The 21,206-nt window shown below is 36.9% G+C and overlaps 1 protein-coding gene across 6 annotated transcripts in view; it reads left to right on the plus strand.

Moving 5' to 3' along the window:
• TRIM37 (tripartite motif containing 37) overlaps nt 1–21,206 on the plus strand; it is a 147,802-nt gene that overhangs the window by 1,123 nt on the left and 125,473 nt on the right. For all 6 annotated transcript variants that reach the window (XM_040496984.1, XM_040496986.1, XM_040496988.1 and 3 more), the window contains exons 2-6: nt 1,039–1,140; nt 10,979–11,019; nt 14,469–14,585; nt 17,779–17,866; nt 20,774–20,896. In XM_040496984.1, coding sequence (XP_040352918.1) covers nt 1,039–1,140; nt 10,979–11,019; nt 14,469–14,585; nt 17,779–17,866; nt 20,774–20,896 — 471 coding nt within the window. The remainder of the gene's footprint in view (nt 1–1,038; nt 1,141–10,978; nt 11,020–14,468; nt 14,586–17,778; nt 17,867–20,773; nt 20,897–21,206) is intronic.

Genomic DNA, 21,206 nt, shown 5'->3' on the forward strand with positions numbered 1-21,206 from the left:
ATTGTCCACCCTACCCTCCCCCAGCGTCTGCATCTCACAGGTTCTTTCTGGTTCTGCAGAGTCATGATTGGACTAATGAATAATTTTCTCCTTAGTTCCTCCTGCGAAAGTGTTATAAAGGTTTTGTAACGTTTTCTTGTTTTGGGAGCGTTTAATTCTCCTGGGATGGAGTAAATAAATGTGAGTACGGTAAAAATAAAATATACAATAAGTTGCTTTTCATTATGTCTGTTTTCTTGTTAGTTACTTCCTAAAATGATTTATCTGAGGTTTGCAAACTATCGTTTCTTCTATTTATTCTTCTTTTTTTCTTTTCAAAGCCTTCATGGGGCGACCACTAAAATTTTCCATAGGAACAAAATCTAAGGCTCCAGTAAAAAGCTAGTTGGTTGGAGTATCAGGGCAAATTCAGATTTCTGGATTCTGAATTAGTTTCTTTCTTGATCAAAGTACACTCTGTTAGTATATGTATCTTTTTTAAAGGTTTTTTGTTTTGTTTTTGTTTTTTTTTTTTTTAATTTTAAAAGCAGTCCATCCCCTTGGGGAAATTGCAGAAAAAGTTCATATAGTTCATTCAGTCAGTCCATCTTTTTTTTTTAGCTGTTCTGCATCATAATAAGGATATTTTTTTCTATATCCTCAAATCAAGAAGTTTCTAGTGACTGTCATAATCTGTATTAACTGTCCTAATTTTTTTTATTAACTGTCATAATTTCATATTTTGAAATTTGGGTTATAGCCACATTCTTGTGATTACAATTTATGCTTCAGTGATAATATTTGTGCACAAGTGTGTTTGCATTTCATGTTCTTTCCTTAGAATAGAGCCACTGTGAAGCTTAGGAAAGAAAAAGCACTTTTTCCAGATGTTCTGAGGTACACGGGGCCTTAACCAACCAAGTACTGATAAGACTTATTAAAACAGGTTATATCAGCCCAAAATTAATGTCAGTGTTGAGTGAGTTGTTTTAAGCATGCTTTTTACTTTTGATTCAGTACTCTAAATCTGGTGTACCTTACATTTTTTATTATTTTCAGAGCATTGCGGAGGTTTTCAGATGTTTCATTTGTATGGAGAAGTTGCGGGATGCACGTCTGTGTCCTCATTGCTCTAAGCTTTGTTGTTTTAGCTGTATCAGGGTAAGTTGCATTTCTTTCTACATGCCCTTAGTGTATATACGATGTGTTGTAAAAATCAACCATATTCTTTTAAAATTATTTTTTTAAATGTTTATTTATTTTTGAGAAAGAGAGAGCATGAGCAGGGGAGAGGCAGAGAGAAAGGGAGACACAGAATCTCTAGTAGGCTTCAGGCTCTGAGCTGCCAGCAGAGCCCGATGTGGGGCTTGAACCCATGAACCATGACATCGTGACCTGAGCCGGAGTAGGATGCTCAACCGATTGAAGCACCCCAAAATTGACCATATTTTTTATCTTTTTTTTTTTTTTTAAGTTTATTTATTGTGAGATAGAGAGTGAAAGAGAATCCTAAACAGGCTCCGTGCTATTAGTGTGAAACCTGATGTGGGGCTTGAACCCATGAACCTGTGAGATCATGACCTGAGCTGAAACCAAGAGTCAGACACTTAATCAACTGAGCTATCCAGACACCCCAGTTTTGTTATCTTTTTAATTTTTACATTTTGTCTCCTTTTAAAAAATGTTTGTTTTTTTTTTTGTTTTTTTTTTAATTTTTTTTTTTTTTCAACGTTTATTTATTTTTGCGACAGAGAGTGACAGAGCATGAATGGGGGAGGGGCAGAGAGAGAGGGAGACACAGAATCGGAAACAGGCTCCAGGCTCTGAGCCATCAGCCCAGAGCCTGACGCGGGGCTCGAACTCACGGACCGCGAGATCGTGACCTGGCTGAAGTCGGACGCTTAACCGACTGCGCCACCCAGGCGCCCCTTAAAAAATGTTTTAAATGAATGTTCCTTAATAGGGAGACCATCACCATATATTACTTAGTACTGTGGAGGTGAGATAACTACCATGAAATGTCTAGAAATCAAAACCCATTATAATTTTAATATATTTATTAAATCATTGCACATTTAACAAGTACCTGTAAAGTGGTTGCCTGCATTGTGTTTGGGGTTGAAGACTTCTAAGATAAATGATGGAGTGCTTGCCCTGAAGGAGCTTAAATCTAAGTGACATAATGGGCTCCGTTTATACTGAAGAATGTATGTATAGTGTCATAAAGAGGCACTAACAGTGCTGTGAGACTCAGAGTTTATACTGTTGGATGGGTAGAATGGAGAAGAAGCTAATAATGGGTTCAGAGGCTTAGATTAAAATTGTATAATCTTACAGGTACAAGAGACTTTAGAGATTAATATAGTCCATTGGCTTTATTTTTTTTTTTTTTAATTTTTTTTTCAACGTTTTTATTTATTTTATTTTTTGGGACAGAGAGAGACAGAGCATGAACGGGGGAGGGGCAGAAAGAGAGGGAGACACAGAATCGGAAACAGGGTCCAGGCTCTGAGCCATCCGCCCAGAGCCTGACGCGGGGCTGGAACTCACGGACCGCGAGATCGTGACCTGGCTGAAGTCGGACGCTTAACCGACTGCGCCACCCAGGCGCCCCTAGTCCATTGGCTTTAAAACGAATGTAGGTGAACCCCTCAAAGAACATTATGAGGAAGCCTAAGATGTGAAGCAGAAGAACTTCTTTTTTGTGTGGAGGGATTCAGTAGCACAGCCGCAAATCATAGTTAAAAACTGCCCTGCCCACGTTACTCGCAGTAGGTTTTGTCTTTCACTGGGAAAATCAAAGCCATCTAACATGCTCTTCACCTCAAAATTTCTCTGTGGTTCCTTATTTCTGCCTTAGGAAGATAAATAAACCTTTGTCGAGAGTAATGGTTGTAACACTTAAATCACTTGCTTCCGGTCACACAGCTAACAAATAATAGAGCTGGATTTGAATCCAGGAAGTCTCGCTTTAGAGCCTGTGTTCTTTGCTTCTACACCATGTGGAGAAGACCAAGGTTATATATCATGCTAGTTCTTCCATTCATAAGCTGAGAAACTCAATTTTTCCTAGTCTAGTTTCTTCAGCTATAGCATGAAGTAACAAGATTTGCCTCACAGAATGGTTGTGGCATTAAATGAGATAAGCTAAAAAGCAATTTAGAAACTGTAAAGTACTGTCCCATTGTAAGGTGTTAATATTTTATTGTTAAAATAGCAATTAATAAATTTGGCATTATTTTTTATAAATGGTGAAACAAGCTGTGGAAATTAGGTAATTGGCCTGTATCACTCTCTCAAAATTAAAAATAAGTGGGAAAATTTCATCTACCTTGGGAAATTTGATTTATTCTTGCAGGTTTAACTATCATTTCTCAGTGTATGGCTTTTAAATCTATTCCTTTGGCTTTGACTTTCCAGCACCTTGAACTTTGTTCCCGATCAAATTCTGTTTTTTTAAACTGATTCTTTTTTACTTCTTTTTGTTCTGTTCCACCAGTCACTCAAACTTGAAACCTTTTACACCAATGATATTTTTTAGGTTTATTTAGAGAGAGCACATGTGCATAAATGAATGGGAAGGGACAGAGCAAAAGGGAGAGGCTCCCAAGCAGGCTTTGCACTGTCAGTGAGAACCCGATACAGGGCTTGATCTCCTGAATCATGAGATCATGACCTGAACATGACCTGAGCTGACATCCAAAGTCTAAGGCTTAACCAACTGATCCCTGGCACCAGTAATTTTTAAGTCCTGTCAGTTATTATCTTCTGCTTTCACTTACATCTGTCCTACTTTTCCATTCCATTATCATCCTAGCAGAGAAATATATACCTTTATTACCTCATACTTAGATAATTATAATCTTTTTTTATTAAAAGAATTTTTTTAATTGTTTATTCTTGAGAGAGAGAGAGAGAGAGAGAGAGAGAGAGACAGAGAATGAGTGGGGGATGGGCAGAGAGTGGGAGACACAGAATCTGGAGCAGGCTCCAGGTTCTGAGCTGTCAGCACAGAGCTGGAGGCGGGCTCAAACTCGCAGACTGTGAGATCATGACCTGGGCCAAAGTTGGTTGCTTAACTGAGCCACCCAGGTGCTCCAATCGTTTTTTTTTTTTTTCTTTCCCCAGAGAGAGAGAGAGAGAGAGAGAGAGCGCGCGAGCTTGCAAGTGAGCAGGGGAGGGGCAAAGAGGAGAAAGAGAGAATCTCAAGTACGCTCTCCGCTCAGTGCGGAATCTGACGTGGGAATTGATCCCAGGACCCTGAGATCATGACCTGAGCCGAAATCAAGAGTTGGATGCTCAACTGACTGAGCCACCCAGGCACCCCTAGTTAGCTTTTAACTGATCTATCTTGAGTCTTTTTTAAAGTTTATATATTTATTTTGAGAGCTAGAGTGTGTTTGCTAGCTGGGGAGGGGCATAGGGAGAAGAGAGAGAGAATCCCATGCAAGATCCTCATTGCCAGCGTGGAGCCCTAGGTGGGGCTCGATCTCACGAACCATGAGATCATGACCTGAGCTGAAACCAAGAGTTGGATGCTTAACCGACGGAGCTACCCAGGCACTCCAAGTCTTTTCTTATCTGTGGTTCATTTTATATCCTGCTGCCATATTGATGTTTTCCAGAAATGTCATTTTTTTCCTTATCAGAAGGATAAGGAATTTTTTTTTCCTTATCAGATTCATTGCCTTAATTCCTTAGAATTTTATTCTGAATTTATATTCAGACCACTTGGATAATCTGGTTCTATTCTTTCTTTCTTTTTTTTTAATGTTTTATTCATTTGTGAGAGACAGAGAGTGGGTGGGGGAAGTGCAGAGAGAGAGAAGGAGACACAGAATTCAAAGCAGGCTCCAGGCTCTGAGCTGTCAGCACAGAGCCTGACGTGGGGCTTGAACTCACTAACTGTGAGATCATGACGTGACCTGAAGCCAGACGCTTAACCAACTGAGCCACCCAGGCACCCCTCTATTCTTCCTTTCTAAAGCTGTCTTGGTTCCTGAATGTACCATTCATGTGTTTATTCATTCAACAAATACTAATTACACATCTACTTGGAGTTAAGCATCGACTTCCCAGGGAGTTGACTTATTTACTACTTGGGATATGGACAAAAAGGTAAATAGACATATGTTAGATACCAGAAAGTGCTATGAAGAAAATGAAACTGAATAAGGTATAGAGTGGGGACTTTGAGGAGGGTATGAGCAGGTTGTTAGTTATTTTAGATAGTCTGTGAAGGTCTCTGAGAAGTGATATTTGAGCCAAGACCAGAATGAAATGTGGTAGTGATGTATCTACAGGAAGAAAGTCCCAGGCAGAGAAATCAGAAGGAGCAAAGCCCCTGAGAGAAACAACAAAGAAGCCAGTGTGGCTGGAGCAAAGAGAGAAAGAGGGAAAGGAGATGAATTTGGAGATGGAGCTTAGGGCCTTGGTAAAGACCTTGGCTTTTATTTTAACTGTAATGGTACCATTGAAAGCTTTTGAATGACACGCAGTAATTTTTAAAAACTCACTTTTGCTGCTATGTAGAAAGTGGATTATAGGCACCATAGGTGGGAGAGGAAGTGAGGAGACCAATTTGGTTTAGACTCGAATGGTAACAGTGGAGGTGGTGAAAAATAGGGCAGTTCTGGATATGTTTTGAAGGTAGAGCCAATGGATTTACTTATAGATGGGACATGAGAGTTTTATATAACATTTAGATGAATGGTTTTCTATTCTGAGATAGAAGAAATTTGGGGAGGAAGAGTTGGGTAGGCTATAGATGTACAAGTTTTGTTTTTAAATATGTCAAGTTTAAGATTTTATACATCTAACTGGAGAGGTTGGCAGTTGGAAATATGAATCTGGAGTTGAGGAAGGGGATGTTAGTGATATCGAATTAATAGCATATGGATAGTATTTAAGGCGTTTGATGAGATCACCACCAGATTACCTGATAGGGAAAAGACTTTTTGCTTTGAACTCTGGGTCACTCAACATTTAAAGGTCAGGAGGAGGAGGAGGATTAAGCAGGAGATAACAAGAAGGAGCCATGAGTGAGGCATCACAGAATTCAAGTGAAAAACATGTTTCAAAGAGGAGTAGGTTAACTGTGTCTTGTATTTCTGGTTCGGGATTTAACCATTGGATTTGAGAATGTGTAGGACATTGGTAACCTTGATGAGTAGTTTTAGTGGAATAATGAAGACAAAATCTTGATGTCTGGGAGAGGGAGGCAAATATGACAGCAAATATAAAAACTCTAAAAATTTTAATGTAAAGGGGAAAAAAAAGGAGTGGGTTGAAAAGGTTTATATCTCATTGAAAGTGAACCAGTTGAGACAGATTAATTAATGATGCTGGGGAAAAGGGATAATTACAGGAGCAAAGTCCTTGAGACCTGGGCATTCCACCCAACCAAATTGTATTATTGTTTATTTGAATGCCTCTCCCTTCTCTTCCATCCCATCTCTGTTCATTTGACCATGGAAATTTAATTATCCATGACAGGCCAGATGCTTGTGTCACTGAATAAAACAGACTAAGGTCCAGACCCATGAATAAACTTGTCCAAAGTTATCTAGTGGTTTGGGACAGACCAAAACTGGACTCACTCCCAGGCCAGCACTCTACCTATGACTCTCTTGTGCTTCTATACGCATATACCAAAAAGTGGGAACATTGGCTGTATTTTCAGGCCAGGTCTCTTTCATTCTTCCAGTTACTCTCAGTTGATTCTCCATCATTACTTGTTCTTATTTTTGTATTTTCACCCATTTTTTTGCCCCAGTCTTTTTCATCAAGTAGTTTTGGTTTTGTTTTTGACTCCTTGATTTTCAGCATTGGTAGCATTTTATGATTTCCTGTAAATATCGACTTTGTTTTCTTTTTAATATTGGAGTTTTAAAAAATTAGATATAATTGACATACAGTAAGCTGCACATATTTAAAGTGTATAGTGTGGTAAGTTTGATAAATGTATATACTTGAGAAACCATCACTACAAGATAGTGAACATACTTATAATCCTCAAAAGTTTCTTTGTACCTATTGGTAATCCTTCCCTCCACTTGTCTTATTCCTAGGAAACCACTGATCTGCTTTCTGTCACTGTAGATAAGTTTGCATTTTTTGGACTTTTATAGAAATGGAATCTTATGATATGTTCTCTCATGTGTCCAGCTTTTTTCACTCAACAAAATTATTTAGAGATGTATCTATGTTGTGTGGATCAATAGTATTCCTTTTTATTGCCAAGTGGTAGCATCCCATTGTATGCATATGCCATAATATGTTTATCCATTCACCTGTTGATGGACATAACTGTGTCTACATTTTGGTATTTACATAGAAAACTGCTATGAACATTTATATACAAGTTTTTGAATGGGCTTAAACTTTCTTTTCTCTTAGGTAAGTAAATAGGAATGGAAGAGCTAGATCACATGGTAGATGTATATCTAACTGTATAACAAATTGTACAACTGTTTTCTAAAATAGTATCATTTTAAATTCTTACCAGCAATGTGTGAGAGTTCTAATTCTTCCACATTAATGCCCACACTTGGTACGTTCAGTCTTGAATTTTAGCCATTCTCATAGATATGGAGCAGTACCTTAACATTTTCCTTTAAGATCAGGATAAAGATAGAGATGCCTACTTTCCTTACGTTTATCCATTACCCTTTTCCCCAGTCCCGGTAACCACTATTCTTTCTGTCTCTGAACTAAGTATTTCATATAAATGTAATCATATAACATTTGTCTTTATATATTTTTTATTTAAAAAAAATTTTTTTTAACGTTTTATTTATTTTTGAGACAGAGAGAGACAGAGCATGAATGGGGGAGGGGCAGAGAGAGAGGGAGACACAGAATCGGAAGCAGGCTCCAGGCTCTGAGCCATCAGCCCAGAGCCCGACGCAGGGCTCGAACTCACGGACCGCGAGATTGTGACCTGAGCTGAAGTCGGCCGCTTAACCGACTGAGCCACCCAGGCGCCCCTTTATATATTTATTTTTAAAGTTTTATTCCTTTTTTTTTTTAAATTTCTTTTTTGTGTTTATTTGTTTATTTTGAGAGAGAGAGAGACAGAGCATGAGCAGGGGAGGGACAGAGAGAGAGAGGGAGAGAGAATCCCAAGCAGGCTCTATCCAGTCAGCTCAGAGCCCGACACAGGGCCTAGTATCACAAATGGCGAGATCATGACCTGAGCTGAAATCAGTAGTAGGACAGTTAACTGATGGAGTCACTCAGGTGCCCCTCCGTTTGAATTTTAGAATGGGTTTTTCTACTTCTGTGAAAAGCACCATTGTGGTTTTGATAAGAATTACATCGATACTGTAGATTGCTTTGGGTGGTATTGGGATTTTAACAGTATTAAATCTTCCAATACATGAACATGGGATGTCTATTTATTTAGGACTTTCTTTCAGTGGTGTTTTGTAGTTTTCCATGTATAAATCTTCCAACTCCTTGGTTAAGTTTATTCCTAGGTATTTTACTTTTTTCTTTGATGTTGTAGATGTATTTTCTTAATTTCCTCTTTGAATTCTTCATTGCTAGCATATAGAAACATGTTTTTTTTTGTGTGGGGGTTGATATTGTATTCTGCAACTTTGGTGAATTTGTTCATTTTGTTCATTAATACTAACAGTTTTTTGTGGAACCTTTAGGGTTTCCTACATACAAGATTATGTTATTGCAAACAATTAATTTTACTACTTTTCCAGTTGGGATGCTTTTGTATTTTTTTTCCTTGCTTAAATTGCTCTCGGTGAAATTTTTAGTATTGTGTTGGATAGAAGTGGTGAAAATGAGCATCTTTGTCTTTTTCCTGATCTTAAAGAAAAAGTTTTCAGTGTTTACCATTGAGTATGATGTTCACTCTGGATCTTTTATGTATGGACTTTATCAAATTGAGGAAGTTCTCTTTTGTTCCTTTTTCTTGAGTGTTTTTATCATGAAAGGATATTAGATTTTGTCAGAGACCTTTTATGCATCAGTTGAGATGATCATGTGGGTTTTTTCCTTCATTTTATTAATGTGATGTGTTATATTGAATGATTTTTGTATGTTGAACTATCTCAGCATTCCGAGTAGTAAATCCCACTTGGTCATGCTGTATAGTCTTTTTAATATACTGTTGAATTCGATTTGCTGGGCTCTTGTTGAGAATTTCCCTAGTCCAGTCTTGCAGAGTTAGGTATGTTGATTCTCTTGTTACCTGTGAGGAAACTTGAGCTCAGTCACATGTCTGGTGTCTTGTAGTCAGTAAGTGCCAGAGCTAGGAGTCAGACTCAGGTCTGAATACTGTCTAAAGCTGTGATTCTTCCATTTTAATGGAGAGAAATTCTTAAATTGAATGTGGGGAATTGCTCTACTATTATTTTTATTTTCTTTAATTCTTCTTGTGCATTAATATTGTATTGCTCATTCTTACCTTTGGTTTTGGTTTGGGAGAAATATTATTTTTCCCAAAGTATTAAAATTACCATATTTATTTTGTGATTAAGTTAGATTATGGAATACAAGGTAAAAATGCCATAAATATTCAGAGATGGGAAAGATTACTAGCTTGTTATAGTTAGGAAAGTGTTATGGACCTAATTACTGGACATTCCCATGGGACAGCACATGGTGGGGGGGACATACTAGCAAATCCACAAATATACCAAGCGTGGTGTATAGTGTAGCAATAAGCCTGTTTTGACTGGAACGGAGAGACATATTTAAAAATATGGACTGGTCACTCCCTGTCATGGTCCCAACTTTTAGAGAGCTTATAGTCTGGCAGGGCAGAGGAGACCGATAAATAAGTCAGTGTAATAAAGTATTATAAGCACAATAAAGGAAGAAGTACAGGTTGCTGTGGTAGTCTGTAGAGAGTCAGGGCAAGCTTTCTGGAGGAAGTGACATAAACTGAAATCTAAAGAATGAGTAGGAATGATATAGTTGAAGAATATCCTGGGGGGAGAGAGGAAATAAATATACCTAAAGCCTTAACCTTGTTGGGTTCCCTAGAGTGAGGTAGAAGGTGAGGCAAGAGAGGTGTGGGCTGAAACCAGCCCTAGAAGAGTGCTGTGGATTTAAGCAGAGCATTGTTTGAGAGGAAGAAACCTGACCCAAATCTTACTTTTGCTGAGGGACCAAAGAAATTATCTTCAAGGTTATTAATAGAGGAATCCTTTTGTGTCTGTTTTCTTTTTCTTCCAGCTTTATATGGTTTGCTGTGAAGTACCTTTGTCCTTATTATCTCTTATTTGTTGTCCTTTAAGGTTTCCTTGGGAATTTCATTTCTGAGTTAATTATTTGACTTTAAAAAGCTTAACCATGATCCTATTGTTTTTGGAAAGGTATTCAAATAATCTTCGCATCTCCTTTGTATATGGTGTAAAACTACTCCCTATCCAGTAATAATTAAAACAATTAACTCAATAGAATTTGAAGTTTAGTGGAGATATTCTCTTATAAAAGCTTTTTATAATTACATTACTGGACTGTAGAGCTCTTAAGATGTAAAGTTCTGTTGTATTGCTTATTCATATTTTAGGTCTAATGTATATATCCATAATTCATAATCCATATTCAAAATTAGTTAGCTTTTCAGAAAGGAATTTAGTAGTACCTTAGACTTTCTCAGGGATTTTATGAGAGATTAGATGGAAGTAAATCACTGTGGTTTATTTTCAGGGGTGGTGTATTATTACTGATTTTGTGAAGATTATCAACATCTTCCTTGGGATAATCACATATTCTTAAGATCACTTTCTTTCCTATGAGAGAAAAGCTTCTTAACTGTTTTGGAATTAGTTCTGTCCCTTTGAAAATTTGTCCCCATCATAATGATAATGAGAGGGAGATAGTAGATTGAATGCTATTTCTGTATGTATCTCTGTAATTAATACAAGCACTAGAGAGTTAAACTCATTAAATTTTGTATTTAAGTATTCAATATGTACAAATTAAAGTAATAATTTTTCTATAATCAAAATCTAATTTTTTGCCTCCTTAGCGCTGGCTGACAGAGCAGAGAGCTCAATGTCCTCATTGCCGGTAAGTGTTTTGCTATGATTATTTGTGAATTTGGAAAATAGCAAGGTGATGGGATTAAAGTGTGCCTTAATATTCAGAGTTTTTTTTTTTGCATTCTGTCACATTTCTCCTCTTTGTAAATACAGTTGAAAAGAAAATAAGCAATCTGTCTAGATAAATGCGAACTAATTTATCTGACTTAGAATTATGTAGAGTGCAGGGGCACCTGAGTGACTCAGTTGGTTAGGTGTCTGACTTTGGCTCAGGTCACGATCTCATGGTTCGTGGGTTCAAGCCCCACATCAGGCTCTGTGCTGACAACTTGGAACCTAGAGCCTGCTTCGGATTCTGTGTCTCCCTCTCTGACTCTCCCCTGCTCGAACTCTGTCTCTCTCTCTCTCTCAAAAATAAGTAAACATTAAAAAAATAAAATAAAATAAAAGAATTATGTAGAGTGCATTAAGTATGTTATTTACCATCTTTTATTTTTATTTTTTTAAAGTTCTTATTCATTTTTGAGAGAGAGAGAGAGCCAGAGAATGTGAGTGAGCTGGGGAGGGGCAGAGAGAGAGGGAAACACAGAATCTAAAGCAGGCTCCGGGCTCAGAGCTGTTAGCACAGAGCCTGATGCCAGGCTCAAACTCACGAACGGTGAGATCACAACCCAAGCCGAAGCCAGATGCCCAACCGACTGAGCCACCCAGGTGCCCCTGTTTACCATCTTTTAGAGAAGCATTGTTTAACTTCTTGATTTTTATAATTAAAATACAACTGAAAAGTTCTCCAACTTTCTAATTAATACAGATAAATAAAATAAAAAGACTTCTATTTCTGATACTCCCTGTCTAATCTTTTCATTAAATAACACTTTGAAAAGAGATGGTTAGATTTTATTATGTATTCTAGACATTTTTCTAAGAGTATACTGATATGTATACATTTTTCTCAAAATACCCAAATGTGATATAATTCTATTTTGGGTTTTTTTTTTTTTTCATGTAAAATATGGTGGGACCTTCCTTGAAGATAGGTACATATATGTCATTTTTTTAAAAAGTGTGAATAATCCAGTGTATGACTGTATGTTGATTTATTTAATATGCTTATATTCAGACACATTTAGATAATTTCCACTTTTGTTTTTTTCATATAACTGTGCCAGATTACATTGAAAGAAAGGTTTTTACCATTTACCGTTCCTAATAATAGATATAAAAGTGCCTTTTCCTCTGCCAATACTGGTTATCAGTCTATCGTTTTTTTTTTTTGTCATTCCATTCAATGAAAAATAGTATCTCATTTTTAATATGCTTTTTTATTTTTTAAGGTTTATTTATTTATTTTGAGAGCAAGAGTGTGTGTGTGAGCTGGGGAGGGGCAGAGAGGAGAGAGAATCCCAAGCAGGCTCTGCACTAGCAGTGCAGAGTCTGATGGGGGCTTGAACCCATGAACCATGAGATCATGACCTGAGCCAAAACCAAGAGTCAGATGCTTAATTGAATGAGCCACCCAGGGGCCCAATTAATTATGCTTTTCTAAAAAATGATTGAAACTGAACATTTTTTGAGGCATATTTAGTTATATTTGTTTTGCTTAAATTACTTCTTCATCTCATTTGTTGCCCATTTTCATCATGTATTGTTTACTTTTTTTATATTAACTTTTAAGAAAGCCAGCACTATCAAACAGAAACTTTCTGTAATGATGGAAACGTTCTGTAACTTTGCTGTTTAATTCCACTGGGTACAGTTCAATAGTGGCAGTTCAACACTTGAAATATATTTAGTTTGACTATATAATGAAATTTTATTTTTTTTTAATAAATTGTTTTTTAATATTTATTTTATTTTTGAGAGAGAGAGACAGAGCACAAGCAGGGGAGGGACACAGAGAGAGGGAGACATAGAATCTGAAGCAGGCTCCAGGCTGAGCTGTCAGCACAGAGCCCAATGTGGGCCTCAAACCCATGAACTAACTGTAAGACCATGACCTGAGCTGAGGTTGGTTGCTTAACCGACTGAGCACCTGGGAAACAGAAGCCCCATGAAATTTTATTCTTATTTAATTTTAATTAAATTTTAGGGGTGCCTGGGTGGCTTAGTCAGTTGAGCGTTGACTCTTGGTTTCAGCTCAGGTTATGGTTTCATGGTTGTGAGATTGAGCCCCGTGTTGGGTTCTGTGTGCTGAGCGTGGAGCCTGCTTGGGATTCTCTCTCCCTCCCTTTTTGCCCTTCCCCTGCTTGTGCATGCTTGCAGTCTCTCAAAAAAATAAAAAAACTTAAAAAAATAATTAAAATTTTAAATAGTCACTTGTGACTAGTGGCTGTCATTTTGGATAGTACAACTTTAAGGTATTGAGAATTCAATCTGTAATTGGAATTTTTTTTTGTAAATGACATTAATGTAAAAATAAGTTGCAAACCATACTTCTCATTCAGTCTGTTATTATTTTAATAGTAATATGGTATGAATATGTTGTGAACTCTGTTTTGAGTATGTTTTTATTTGATAATTTTTTTTTGCAACTGTCTTCCTTCACTTTGTATGTCATAGTTCATGCATGTTGTAGCATATGTTAGAGTTTCATTCCTTTTTTAAATTTTTAATGTTTATTTATTTTTTAATGTTTTTACTTATTTTTGAGACAGAGAGAGACAGAGCATGAGCAGGGGAGGGGCAGAGAGAAAGGGAGACACAGAATCTGAAGTAGGCTCCAGGCTCTGAGCTGTCAACACAGAGCCCGACGCGGGGCTTGAACTCACGGACTGTGAGATCATGACCTGAGCTGAAGTCGGATGCTTAACCAACTGAGCCACCCAGGCGCCTCCTTTTAATTTTTATTTTTTAGAGAGAGAGAGAGATACAGAGTGTGAGCAGGGGAAAGGCAGAGAGAGAAGGAGAGACAGAATCTGAAGCAGGCTCCAGGTTCCGAGCTGTCAGCACAGAGCTTGATGTGGGGCTCAAACTCATGAAATGTGAGATCATGACCTGAGCCAAAGTCGGATGCTTAACCCACTGAGCCACGCAGGAGCCTCAGAGTTTCATTCCTTTTTAAGGCTGATTATTACTCCATCATATATATGTATCACATTCCATTTATTCATTAATCTGGTAATGGACATTTGGATTGCTTCCACTTTGGGGCTAAGGTAAATAATGCTGCTATGGTCATGGGTGTTCATCTTTTCAAGACCTGCCTTCAGTTTTTTTTGATATATACCCAGAAGTGGTATTGCTGGATTATATGGTAATTCTGTTTTTTAATATTTTGAGGTATAGTTGGCCGATAAAATTGTAGGACATTTAAAGTGTACCTTGTGATGATTTGATATGTGTATGTATGTATTGTGAAAGGATTCTCCCCATTGATAGCACTTTCATCATCTCACATATTTAACTTTGGAATGTGTTTATGTTAGAAAATAATCTCAAATTCCTGAATTGGAGTATATGTACATATTTTTTCTCCAGTGCTCCACTCCAGCTACGAGAACTAGTAAACTGTCGTTGGGCAGAAGAAGTAACCCAGCAGCTTGATACTCTTCAACTCTGCAGTCTCACCAAACATGAAGAAAATGAAAAGGACAAGTATGCCCTCAACTTGTGTTTGAGTATTTCATAGATGTTGATAGGTGTTATTTTAACGACACTATTGAAAATTTTTTTCATTTTATAGGTGAACACTTAAGTATTTTTCTCTTGGCATTGTATCAGTATCACTATTTTGAAAGACCCTTCTAACTCTTGATTGGGCTTCTTTTATTAGAGCCTCTGATAAAAGGAGTGGAACTGCTAGTGTTTGCTAAGTCTCTCTTCTTTGTTCTTGATGTCAGCTGGCCCCTCTTCCCCTTGGTCTGCTGAAGATGCATATAGGCCATTGATAAAGAATTGTTCTGATAAATTTCCTTTATTATAAAAGCTATGTTAAACTTTGTACTATGGAAATATGCTAAATATGCTAAATGAGCTTACAGATAGTATCTAATATGCCGTTTTTTTATACTTTCATTAATTTCTTTTTGGTATTCAGATTACTTACAAATGAGAAAATAAAATGTAGACGCATTTAGGTATTTTCTCTAAGCTCAGTGTACTCCATTAGTGAGAAGCTTTTTCTTTTTTTTTAAACGTGTATTTATTTTTGAGAGAGCAAGCATGAGCAAAGGAGGGGGAAACGGGGGACAGAGGTTCAGAAGCAGCCTTTGTGCTGACAGCAGAGAGCCCAGTGCAGGGCTCAAACTCAAAACCTGCTAAGATCATGACCTGAGCCAAAGTCGGATGCTTAACTGACTGAGCTACCCAGGGGCCCCAGTGAGAATCTTTTTAAGAAATGCAACAGTATGTCTCTTTTATAGGCAACAGAAACTTAAAAAAAAATTTTTGTTATTGTAGTAAAATACACTTATATAAAATATAAAATTTACTGTTGTAATTATTTTTAAGCATACAGTTCCATAGTGTTTAATATATTCACATTGTACAACCAATCTCCAGAACTTTTTCATCTTGGAAATCTGAAACTCTCCACCCATCAAACAATAATTCCCCATTCTCCTACCAGCCCTGGCAACCATCATTTCACTTTGTTTCTTTGAGTTTGACTACTCTGGATTACTCATGTTAGCAAAATTACGCAGTATTTGTCATTTTGCTACTACCATCCTTGACTTTGCATAATGTAGCATATGTCAGAATTTCATTCCTTTTTAAGTCTGATTAATTTTCCACCATGTATTTGTATCACATTTTGTATATCTGTTTATGTGTTGGATATTTGGATTGCTTTCACTTTTGGGCTGTTGTGAACAATGCTCATAATGTGTTCATCTTTTCTAAACCTTGCCTTCAAGTTTTTTGGTTTGTTTGTTTGTTTGTTTTAAGGATTTTTAAGTAATCTCTACACCCAATGTGAGGCTTGTACTCATAACTCTGAGATCAAGAGTTGCATGCTGGGTGTGCCTGGGTGACTCAGTAGGTTAAGCATCCATCTTGGCTCAGGTCATGATCTCACAGTTTGTAAGTTCTAGCCCTACATCAGGCTTTGTGCTGACAGTTCGGAGCCTGGAGCCTGCTTCAGATTCTGTGTCTCCCCCTGTCTCTCTGCCCCTCCCCTGCTAGTGCTCTGTCTCTCTGTCTCTCTCTCTCTCTCTCTCAAAAATAAATAAACCTAAGAGTTGCATGCTGTATTGACTTAGCCAGCCAGGCACCCCTTTTTTGGATATATACTTGGCAGTGGTATTGTTAGATTATATGGAATTTTGTTTTTAATACATTGAGGAACCTCCATAGTGTTTTCCATGGCAGCTGTACCTTCTTATATTCCTACCAACAATATACAGGATTCCAATTTCTCCACATCCTTCCCAAAACTTGTTTTGTTTTTTAATAATAGCCATCTTAATGAGTATGAAGAAATATCTTGTGGTTTTGATTTGCATTTATCTGATGATTAGGATATTGAACATCTTTTTATATGCTTGTTGGTTATTTGTGTATCTGTGGAGAAAAGTGTCTGTTAAAGTCCTTTCCCCATATTTTAATCAGGTTTTTTTGTTTTTGTTTTTGCTTTTTTTTTTTACTGTTGAGTTGTAGTAGTTCTTTATGTATTTTGGGTATTAACTCCTTTATTAGGTACAGGATTTCCAAATATAGTCTCCTATTCCATAGATTGGCCTTTCACTCTGTTTCTTGTATCCTTTGATGTACAGAAGTTTTAAATTTTGATGTAGTCTAATTTATTTATTTTTTACCTCCGTTGCATGTGCTTTTGGTGTCATATTTAAGAAATAATTTCCAAATCCAATATTGTGGATTTTCCTTTATGTTTTCCTTTATGAAGCTTTTCCTTAATGTTTTCTTATAAGAGTTACATAGTTTTAGGTCTTATGTTTAGGTCTTTGATCTACTTTGATTTAAATTTTGCATATGATATAAGCTAAAGGTGTTTGTCTGCTAAGGTTGCCATAACAGAATACCACAGGTTGGCTTACATAACAGAAATTTATTTTCTAATGGTTTTGGAGGCTGAAAGTTTAAGATCAAGGTATTAATCAAGGTTGTTTCTGGTGAAGCCTTTCTCTTTGACTTGGATAAGGCTCCTCCTCACATACTCCTGGTGTCTTTCTCTTCTTGTATAGACAGCAGTTTTGTGGGGTGAGGGCTCTCCCCTTATGACCTCATTTGACCTTCATCACCTCCTTAAAGGCCGTATCTCCAAATACATTTACATTAGGCCTCTAAAAGGAATTTGGGGAGGATGAAGTTCAGTTCGCAAACAGGTCCAAATTCATGTTTTGTATGTGGATATCCAACTTAAGGGGAAACTCATTTTTTAAAATTGAGCTGTTGATTTCTCATGAGAATATGGCATTACATTATACAGTTGCATGTGTCTTGATTATTCTTAGCATTGGCCACATGTGGGGGACACGCATACATGTTTGGGTAGGTATAGACTCATAATGTGATTTGCCCAAAATGTGAACCTATCTTCTACAGTGATGCTAGGAAATGATGTTGTATTTATACTTTATTTAGAAATTAGTCTGCGTTTTTCATATGATTTTAAAGTCTTTATCAATTAATGAAAACAGTACTTAAAATTTGTGTCCATATGTGATTCTTTAATTTATGAAAGCTATGGAATGTATTTTATATTGTTTGCTGAGATATTGTTTAAAATTGATTGACCTGTTTCCCAAATGTAGGAATTTGTTGAGGTAATTATGTTTTAGTTTTAATTTATTTAATTTAAATGGTATTTTCTTTTCATAACATATAGATGTGAAAATCACCATGAAAAACTTAGTGTATTTTGCTGGACTTGTAAGAAGTGTATCTGCCATCAGTGTGCACTTTGGGGAGGAATGGTGAGTAGAACAAATTTAGCACATTACTTTTAGTTAGAGACTGGAAAGCACTGAAATACTTGTTGGATTTAGATAGAAAATAATATTATACTCATGTTTATAAAGTTGAAAATTAAATATGTCTGATTTTAGCAGAAGGTATCATACCACAGACTTCTTTTGTGGGAGATGTTGATGTGGGATGTTTACCTCTTACATAAATATATATTTTAATGGAAAACCTATAAAATTTGGGGCACCTGGGTGACCCAATCAGTTGAGTGTCCGACTTCGGCACAGGTCATGATCTCATGGCTTGTGAGTTCGAGCCCCTGCGTTGGGTTCTGTGCTGACAGCTCAGAGCCTGGAGCCTAGTTCAGATTCTGTCTCTTCCTCTCTCTCCCCCTCCCCCGCTTGCCCCATGTCTGTGTGTGTCTGTCTTTCTCTTTCTCTCTCAAATATAAAGAAACATTTTTTAAAAATGTATAAAATTTATATTCATTAGCAAATCTTTTATTGTAGGATCAAGGTCTTATCTTTGATTAAAGGTCAGTTGATCTGATGTCCTGGCCACAATTTCCAATTTTGGTTTCTTTAAAATGGAACAATAACTTGGGGCGCCTGGGTGGATCAGTCGGTTGAGCGTCCGACTTCGGCTCAGGTCATGATCTCGCGGTTTGTGAGTTTGAGCCCCGCGTCGGGCTCTGTGCTGACAGCTCAGAGCCTGGAGCCTGCTTCCGATTCTGTGTCCTTTCTCTCTGCCCCACCCCTGCTTGTGCTCTGTCCCTGTCTTTCAAAAATGAATAAACATTAAAGAAAATTAAAAAAAAAAAAAATGGAACAATAACTTTAGGTATTTGTGAAACAATACGAATGCAAACATCTGGATCTTATAATTTTTTTTCTTTTCCAATCTAATTCAAAAGTAGTTTTTAAAGGTATTGTATCTTTTATCAAGTCTAAAACATTCAAGTTAGTTTTCCTGGAAATAGCTTTTATTTCATAGTTGTCTTACTGTCTGATTAATATTTAATTAAAAGTGTACTTATGTAATAGGTACAATTAATGTAAATAGGCTTGAAAATTAAAACAATAGGTTATTGGGGCTCTGGGGTGGCTCAGTCAGTTTGGCGACCGACTTCGGCTCAGGTCATGATCTTGCAATTTGTGAGTTCAAGCCCTACGTCAGGCTCTGTGCTGATAGCTCGGAGCCTGGAGCCTGCTTTGGATTCTGTGTCTCCCTCTCTTCCTTGTGCTCGGTGTCTGTCTCTCAAAAATAAATAAACATTAAAAAAAAGAAAACGATAGGTTCTTGGTGGGGAGAGTTAGTTATAGTAGGAGTAGAAAGTTGTTAGACAACTAGACATATCTGTCAGCAATGAGAATTGATCACTCTTTGGGCATTAGCATATTTTAGGGAGAGAATGACAGGCAACTTGGTTGAGTAGAGCTCAATATAGAATCTTCTGTTAGGATTTGAATAATGTATTTCTAATTTGATGAATAGAAAAATTGAATTCTTACAATTTAGTTCTTAAATGCGTGGGTTTGGTAAGAAGCAATGGAAACATTCTTTTCTATATTTTAAGTGGACATGCAAAAATCTACATCTTTTTTATCTTACAGGCTATGTTTAGGTGCTTTGGTTGGATAAGACAATGCTAGTGAGGACTTTTCCATTAATAGGTAGTTTCTTACAATATAAATTCAAGTTCTATATATTAAGAGAGTTATAAGTTATAGTACTAAAATTGGACAGAAAATTGGTTTTAGGGGGCACCTGGGTGGCTCAGTTGGTTAAGTGTCTGACATCGGCTCAAGTCGTGATCTTGCCGTTCATGAGTTTGAGATCTGTATCTGAGCTGTCAGCACAGGGCTCTGACCTGCTTTGAATTCTGTGTCTCCCCCTCTCTATCTGCCCCTCTCCTGCTCGCACTCTGTCCCTCTCTCTAAAAAGTAAACATTAAAAAAAAAGAAAATTGGTTGTTAGCTCTCAAAAATTATTTGAATACAAATGGATTAATGAGTCTTCTGTCTCTACAGTAATTCTTTGTGGAGTAAGGAATGAGTGTATTGCTTTGCTAATAGTGTCCTTTCAGTGTCTTACTAATTAATTCAGTTGTGCTAGAGACTGGCGGTTTAGTGATAAACAATATAGATATCAAACAGTTCTGTATATTTAATTGTCGTAATAGGTATTAGGGATGTTTATGCAGTGCTGATAACTGTGAATAACTTTGGGACCTGACCCTGTAAGACTGAGCTAAGCTCCCAAGGATGAGTAGTAATTAAAAGGTGAAGAGTTTGGGGAGGGAAGATGAAGGAAAATTGTTTTTGAGTAAGAAGGAGTTACTTTCGCAAAGGCCTACTGAAAAGAAGTTTGAGAACTTGAAAAGGCTAGTGCTGATGAAGAAGAAAGTGGCAAATAAAGTTGTGTCAGGTGGTTGGAAACATGGTTAAAGATTTTGGTTCTTTTTAATGAGTAAAGATTTCTAGATAAATGTAAACATTTTGCTACAGTTCTTTAAAAAAATTTTTTTTAATGTTTATTTTTGAGAGAGAGTGCGCAAGCAGGGGAGGGGCAGAGAGAGATGGAGACACAGAATCTGAAGCTCGCTCTAAGTTTTGACTGTCAGCACAGAGCCCGACGTAGGGCTTGAACTCATGGACGGTGAGATCATGACCTGCGCCGAAGTTGGATGCTTGACTGACTGAGCCACCCAAGCCACCCCTGTGCTACAATCTTTAAGGATTTCCTATATGGGCCAAGTGATTTTAAGGAAGCTCTGGTTGATTTTAACAAAGTAAAGACAGCCAAAAAAGTAAACTACTAACCAGTTTATTAGCATCCATAGAGTGTTAATAAAGAAATGTAAATGAATAAGGTAAAAGAAAATGTTCTAAAATTATTCTTATTACTTCAAATAGCATGGTGGACATACCTTTAAACCTTTGGCAGAAATTTATGAGCAGCATGTTACTAAAGTGAATGAAGAAGTAGCCAAACTTCGTCGGCGTCTCATGGAACTGATCAGCTTAGTTCAAGAAGTGGTAAGACTACTACTGAAAGATCATTATCCGTTTTATAGTTTATCATATATAATATATATGTTTTTGCAGTACAGATCAATTATATTGAAATTGATACTTGAAAATTTGATAAAGTATATTTATAGTCAGTTTTACCAACTTCAGACAGCTAAGGAATTTGCATCTAAACCCCTGGCCTGTTCCACAGCTGGAGCCAGAGAATTGCCTTATGCAGAATTAAGAGAATCAATGAATGAGTTAAATAAGCCTGTTTGATACAGAGTCAATAATTGACTCCTAAACAATCAATACTGACTTTTAAAAAGTCATT

The sequence above is a fragment of the Herpailurus yagouaroundi genome, unplaced genomic scaffold, assembly GCF_014898765.1.
Source record: "Herpailurus yagouaroundi ecotype Mexico unplaced genomic scaffold, PumYag 189, whole genome shotgun sequence".
In the NCBI taxonomy this organism is placed as follows: Eukaryota; Metazoa; Chordata; class Mammalia; order Carnivora; family Felidae; genus Herpailurus; species Herpailurus yagouaroundi.